The sequence below is a fragment of the Castor canadensis genome, chromosome 11 (assembly GCF_047511655.1).
Source record: "Castor canadensis chromosome 11, mCasCan1.hap1v2, whole genome shotgun sequence".
Taxonomy (NCBI): Eukaryota; Metazoa; Chordata; class Mammalia; order Rodentia; family Castoridae; genus Castor; species Castor canadensis.
This window is the reverse complement of record NC_133396.1, coordinates 59,430,462-59,436,904: the sequence shown is the minus strand read 5'-3', so window position 1 is coordinate 59,436,904 and position 6,443 is coordinate 59,430,462. Positions and strand designations below refer to the sequence as shown.

The following is a 6,443-nucleotide window of genomic DNA, read 5'->3' as shown; positions in this document are numbered from 1 at the left end:
AATGCCTCCTGCGCATACTGCTGATGCAATTGCCAATTTCGTTCTGAGAACCCGCAATTTTAAGTCTGAATTTCATATTGCAAACCAAAGATTTGCTTGGTTTTGGTGTAATTAGTAATTATCCAGCATCAGTGGAGGAAAATAAGATGGTAAAAGGGTCCACATAGAGACCGCTCACTGTATGGGAACAGCTTTAAGCAGTGGTCTACAGGACAGAGAAGTCACAGCACCTTATTTTGCAGTACTGGGGCTTAACTCATGGCCTTCACCTTGAATCACTCTACCAGCTCTATTTTTGCCCCAGCTGACTTTGAACCGCGCAATCGTCATCTCTGCCTTCTGAGTAGCTAGGATTACAGGTGTGGACCACCAGCGCTTGTTTATTCTAAGGAAGGCTTTCTAAGGACAACACAAACTCTAGGCAATTAATCTTAAACATACTGTATGTCTATACAGTAGCCCATCAGGAGGCAGACAAGTTTTAAAGTGTTCTCCCTTGTATACTGCTGATGGGAATGTAAATTAGCATGGAGATTCCTAAAAAAAACAAAAAAACTCTCAAAGTAACCACCCATCCAGCCATACTGATCTTAGCCAGACCAGAAGGGATGCACGTCACACATGAGATACCTGCACACCTGCTTACTAGAGCACTACTCAAAATAGCCAAGCTATGGGACCAGCCTAAGTGCTCACATATATAAATGGATAAAGGAAATATATACATACACTAATTATTCATTAAAAATGTCACTTGCAGGAAAATGGATTAAATTGATTATGCAAAGGGAAATATGCCAGATTCGAAGAAAAATACCTGCTTTCTCTCCTATGTGCAAGTTAGAAGGGAAAAAAAATACAAACTGGACTATTTTTTAGGGGGGAGAACATGACAAAGCACATTACACACCACATAAGATAATTTATAACAACCCATTTAACAAAAATTTTGCTGGGCCCTGCTGGCTCACGCCTGCAATCCTAGCTACTCAGGAGGCAGAGATCAGGAGGATAGCAGTTTGAAGCCAGTCTCAGCAAACAGTTAAAGAAACCCATTCTCAAAAATACCCTTCACAAGGGGGAGGAAAAAAAAAAAAAAAGGGCTCAAGGTGTAGGCCCCAGTACCAACAAAACAAACCCCCCCCAAAAACCAACAAAAAAACCCAATCGAGTTATGGGGTTAATACAATCAAAGTATATTACATGTACAGTAATATCACAAGGAATCCCCCCACATTGCATGACAGATACTAATAAAAAAAAAAACTATTAAAGAACTGATGTTCAAATGTAAAAGATCACCTCTCGAACAATCAAGCCACTATTTAAGGGTGGCCTGTCTCCAAATAACACATGGCAACTTAACTGCCCTTGCCAGATCCAAAGACTGAGTGAAGAGGTAACAGACTGAACCACTAAAAAGGAACAAGTATTCCAAAACACCACACAAAGAACCTTCAACTTAGGCAGTTTTTAATGTAAGTTGTATATAAGACTACTTTATTCTTGCATCTTCTCAATTGTTTCTTCCTTATATTTGCCCTTTTCTTTTCCAACTTGGCGAGATTTGGCTTTCCGTTCCAGGATCTTTTTTCGGTCTTTGTCCAGTTTTAGCCTGGTGATAACCACCTGCAGAAAAATAAAACACCCTCAAATTGTAAGTAATTATTAACACAAAAAAGGGCCAGTGCCCAATCCTGTTTCTCAAACCTGAGGCAGCAATGCCTAAACATGAAATAATCACTTAAGTTTAAAAAAGTACTAGTAATGATCCTTTAGCCCCCAAATCAAACCTATCTTAGATGTTTAGCAATGCTCTACAACAAAGTAGAAAAGGTAAGGCAGTATGTGTAATTCTTCTCATGGCTTCTTCTGTGCTTTTGATCTTTTTTTTTTTTTTTTCAATTATGGCTTATCTATCCCACTTCTCTCATCCCAGTTTTATAAGATAAACAAATATTTTTTTCTAAAATAACTATAGAATTTTAAGGTGGGAGCAGGGGGCATGACTCAAGTGATAGAGTGCCTGCTTAGCTAAGCATGAAACCCTGAGTTCAAACTCCAATACCACAGGGTAAAAAAGGTTGAAAATTAGTCTACACACATGCTTCAGTTTGTAAAATCTTTAGTGAAATGACAGTACAGATCTTATCCCAACAGATCTAATTCTAAAGTTGTTCTGATTATGATAAACTTTAGTCTTATAAAGTGAGGCAAGGGGGAAGAGGCCACACTGAACATAAAATATAGCATGCTGACCAAAACAAAAACTGTCATGTAGCTAATAAAATTCTAATGTACATAATTTTGATACAGAGAAAAATGAGGCTGAATGTGCACTATTTGAAGATGAGGTCATCAGGCCAAACCCAACCAATAAAGCTATATTTGCACAGAAACCTGAAGTGAACAATCTAGGTACAACTAACTGTCCCAAAGAGTACAAGAAAATCCAGGTCCAAACGCAAGATTCTGAGTTCTAGCCCCAGTCCCTCTCCTCCCACCAAAACACAAAACCAAAACCACAAAACACAGTGTGTTTCTCAAACTTGAGTATCTCTAAGAATCAACTGCAGGGCTGGGGGTTCAACCCCCAAGACTTGGCAGTTCTATGAAGTTGCCAGGTTGCTACCAACCAGCAAACATGCTGAGTGTCATGATTGTAGGAATACCAAGGAGGCCACAAATGTCGAGTAGAAAAAAGTGCTGTCAGTGTGTCTAGTGAGGGACACCAGGTGAGGTCTGATAGTTGAAATGCAAAGTGGCTACTGGGTATTGAGTCTGGAGTTCAGGGAGAGAGGTCTGGCTAGGTTGGAACTTCCAGCTTCTATATATCTGAAATTTGGAACTGGAGGTTGCAGCTCAAGTGGGAGAGCCCAGTCCCACCAAAACCAAAACCAAATAAAGCCTTAAGACTGAAACAAGGGATGAAGATGACAGCTTGATTACCAAGCCACTTAAGGATCAAAAGTGTCACATGTTGAACTAAGTTCAAAAAGACTAAGAACTGGCCACTGAACCAGTGACCATGACAATCAACTGATTGGGGGGTGGGGGGGATGGCAAAAATGCAATTAGAGAATGGAAGATTAAAGAATGGGAAAAGTCCTTGCTCTTAAGAGATACATACTGAAGTAATCAGAAGTGATGTGCCTCAATTCTCATAATTAGGCAAGGCGATGTGTCAAAATTTTAATAGAAATTTCTAGGTGAGATATGTGGATGTTTTACTGTATTTTGAAAATTAAGACACATGGCACCAACTCAAGACCTAAAATGAAAAAGCCCTAGTATATGATGCTTGTGTCCACTACCTTTACACTAAGCATAATTTAAATGTTATGTATGGCAATCAGAAATTTTCTACTTTGGTCTAGATATAACCGCTATCCATGGGGTAACCTCTGAGCTTTAGGCTTTTTCCATCTGTGAATATTTTAAACCTACTGAGTGTAAGCTGATTACTCAATTCTGCTGAATATGCAAATCAAATAGGGCTAAAGCTCTTTTGTCATTTTATAATTATTCTATTTCCCAGATTTTAAACTCTGCTAATCACTAGATTATCAAACTTACCAAAAGCTTTTGAAGGCACATTAAAACTTTGGAACAGAATTGAATAGAAATGCAGTACTGCTTTAAGACAGAATTGCTAGTACATCTAAACTTGGGGTCACACTCTGTAAACACTCTTTTCTCAAGTATTCTCAAAAACACTTACCTTGCTGGGGTGAATGCCCACATGGACTGTTGTGCCATTAGCCTTTTCCCGCTGTACCCGCTCAATGTAGATGACGTATTTCTTCCGGTAAACCTGGACGACTTTGCCAATCTGCTGACCTTTATAGTGCCCTCGCACGACCTAAATACATATTCAAAAATAGCATTTGGATCAAAGGAGCAAGATTAACCTCAAATTACAATCATACACATTCATTCTATCATCAGTTCTACAAGACCTTTCCTGTTTTTGTTTGGGTACTGAGTATGAGACCCAGGGAGATGGACATGCTAGGCAAGTGTTCCACCATTGAAATCCTGGCTTTAACTTGTACATAAATGATGCTATCTATCTACAATAGTGGACAGTGCCTCCCTACAACCAATGGCCATCACCAGTAGTAGGCTTGTTGGAAGAGCCCACTCTTGGCTTTCTGTAGGAAGTTGTCAAGAACTGTTAAAATTTCAATCACAACCCATTCAATTGTACAACCAGTGCCAGACAACAGTAGGCAAGAAGTACTTAAATGAACAAACTAACTCTTTCCCAATGGTGCTCTATCCAAGAGTCCCTAGTGGTCCCCAGCCTACCAGGAAGCAACTCAAAATGCTTCTGAATATATGCTTCCTTTCAGCTTCTGAATATCATGGAAACAGAGAGACTGCTTCTAAGGTCTACTGGCAATTTTAGACTAATAGAGCAAGGACCAATGGCTGTTCTCAACCTATATTGTTCCTACTTGGGAACTGGTTTCATTTTTTGGGTGGGGAAAGGGCAGAATTGGGGCTTAAACTCAGGACCTTGTGTTTGCTAAGTTAAAACTTAAGCCACACCCCCCAGTCCTTTTTGCTGCTTCATTTTTCAGATGCAGTCTTGCATTTTTTGTTTGGTATCAGACTCAGACAGTGAGCCTTCTATGTAGCTGGGATTACAGGTACATATCACCAGGCCCAACTTGTTGGTCTGAGATGGGGCCTTGCTAACTTTTTGCCAGGGCTGGCCTCCAACCTTCAATCCTCCCAGCCCTTGATTTCATTTAAATGGGCATTAACCTCATGAAACAGTACTGTTAATGCACAGGTTGCTTTAGAGACTGTCTGAATTCTTTAATCACTAGCTGCAAATTACACCTAAGAAACACCCATAGAAAATTTCACTCAAATAGATTTTACTAGTTATTTGCTTCTTCCATGACCCAATACACTGACAAAGGAATAATCCCAAAGTAATAAAGTAATATTCTGATTGTCTAAGCTGCTCACTCATTTAATCAAGGCTGCACCTGATGCTTTAGAAAGCTGCTTTGCACCAAATAAAGGAACTGAAAAGCAGGTAATTTTTGTTTTTTGATCCCTGGCTCAATGCATCTTGCAATGCTCTGTTCTGGGAGCAAAGGTCTCAGAATGCCATTCCCTCCTCTAAGTGTATGTGGTTCCATCACCATGAACTACCAAGCAGTGATACACACCTGAACTTCATCATCCTTTCGGATGGGCATAGATCGAACATTGTACTTCTGTCTTAGTTCTTTGGAAAGCGGGGAAGACATAATCTTCCTGCGAATGTGGGATGGTGCATTGAAATGCCTTTTACGGTTCTTGCTTCGGTCAGAAGTCACAAAGGGATTGAACTTCATTTTGGCTTAAAAAAGAAAAAGATAAAAAAAAACTTACCAAATGCTCACTAAGTTCCCAAACAAGTAACAGCCACAACTTCATCTCGAATGTTTAAAGTCATCAGAGGTGTTTTGTTCTGTAAACTCCACAAACTGCTTAAACTTAATGATTTTATCAAGTGAACCCAGAAATCGGTATTTGTTTATAGAATGGAGACTTTTCCATTAATAACACTTGCTGTACTTATAAAATTTCGTTTACTCTTCAAACTCCTTAAGTACTGCGTGAGAAAGCCAACAGGTTTTAGAAGGATCAGCCAACCTTCACCTTTTACGGGTTGAAAAAGGGGACTGTGAACATAGTTGACCCCTCCGAAGTGAATGAAGTTCCCCACCCTAAACGTGTAAATTTCAGATTCTTCCAGATCTCGGGTCCAAAAGTTTTCCAATGGGCAGGAGGGGGTCTAACGAACACAGCTACTTCGACTCTATTCTCTAGGTAACAACAATGCTCAGACTTAACTATCCCAACAGGCTCCCTCCCCTCCAGTCCATTTTCGTGTCCCCAAATCTGTCTCTCCTCTCCTTAGTCCGGCGGCCCCAAAGCTAGGAAAACAGGCTGAAACCATCCCGGCCCCGCTCCCTGGCTGCTATCCAAACAGTAGGACAGTCTCAGGACTCCCGGGGTAGAAAGCCACCATGCGAAGGAACGGATGGCTGCGGATTACATGCACTTCACCACTGAATCCTCACCCGCTGCCTCTCCGGCGATGGCCGCAAAAGGGAAAAGGTCTGCGCGTTGCTTCCGGTTCTGTAAGTTTACGGGAGATCTCGCGAGACTGATGCAGATGGAAACGAGTAGCGTGCGGAGCGTGAGCTAGAAGAAACTGGGAAAGGAACTGAACACTACTTCCTCCTAGAGGCTAGGAGTGGAACTGCGAGGAGCGTCAAAACGCCTGGAGGTTCTAATGTAGTTCTTTGAAGGTCCAGGTGCTGCCGCTGAATGCTGTTGGAAGGGTCGTCCCTGGGAATGGACGGGAATGCTAGGTTCCGACTGCCCAGGTGGTTGATGAAAGAGCGAGCGGTCTCAGGGGATCCTCGTCCCTT

The 6,443-nt window shown here is 41.2% G+C and overlaps 1 protein-coding gene across 1 annotated transcript; it reads right to left on the bottom strand.

Annotated features, from left to right (window-relative positions):
* Positions 1 to 1,456: 1,456 nt before the first annotated feature.
* On the bottom strand, positions 1,457 to 6,242 carry Rpl26 (ribosomal protein L26). The gene is made up of 4 exons (XM_020175528.2): positions 6,090 to 6,242; positions 5,190 to 5,362; positions 3,722 to 3,862; positions 1,457 to 1,629 (listed from the first exon to the last, which is right to left on the bottom strand). Exons 2-4 carry the CDS (start codon positions 5,355 to 5,357, stop codon positions 1,501 to 1,503), a joined length of 438 nt encoding a protein of 145 aa, XP_020031117.1. The 5' UTR covers positions 5,358 to 5,362; positions 6,090 to 6,242; the 3' UTR covers positions 1,457 to 1,500.
* Between the last annotated feature and the right edge of the window lie 201 nt (positions 6,243 to 6,443).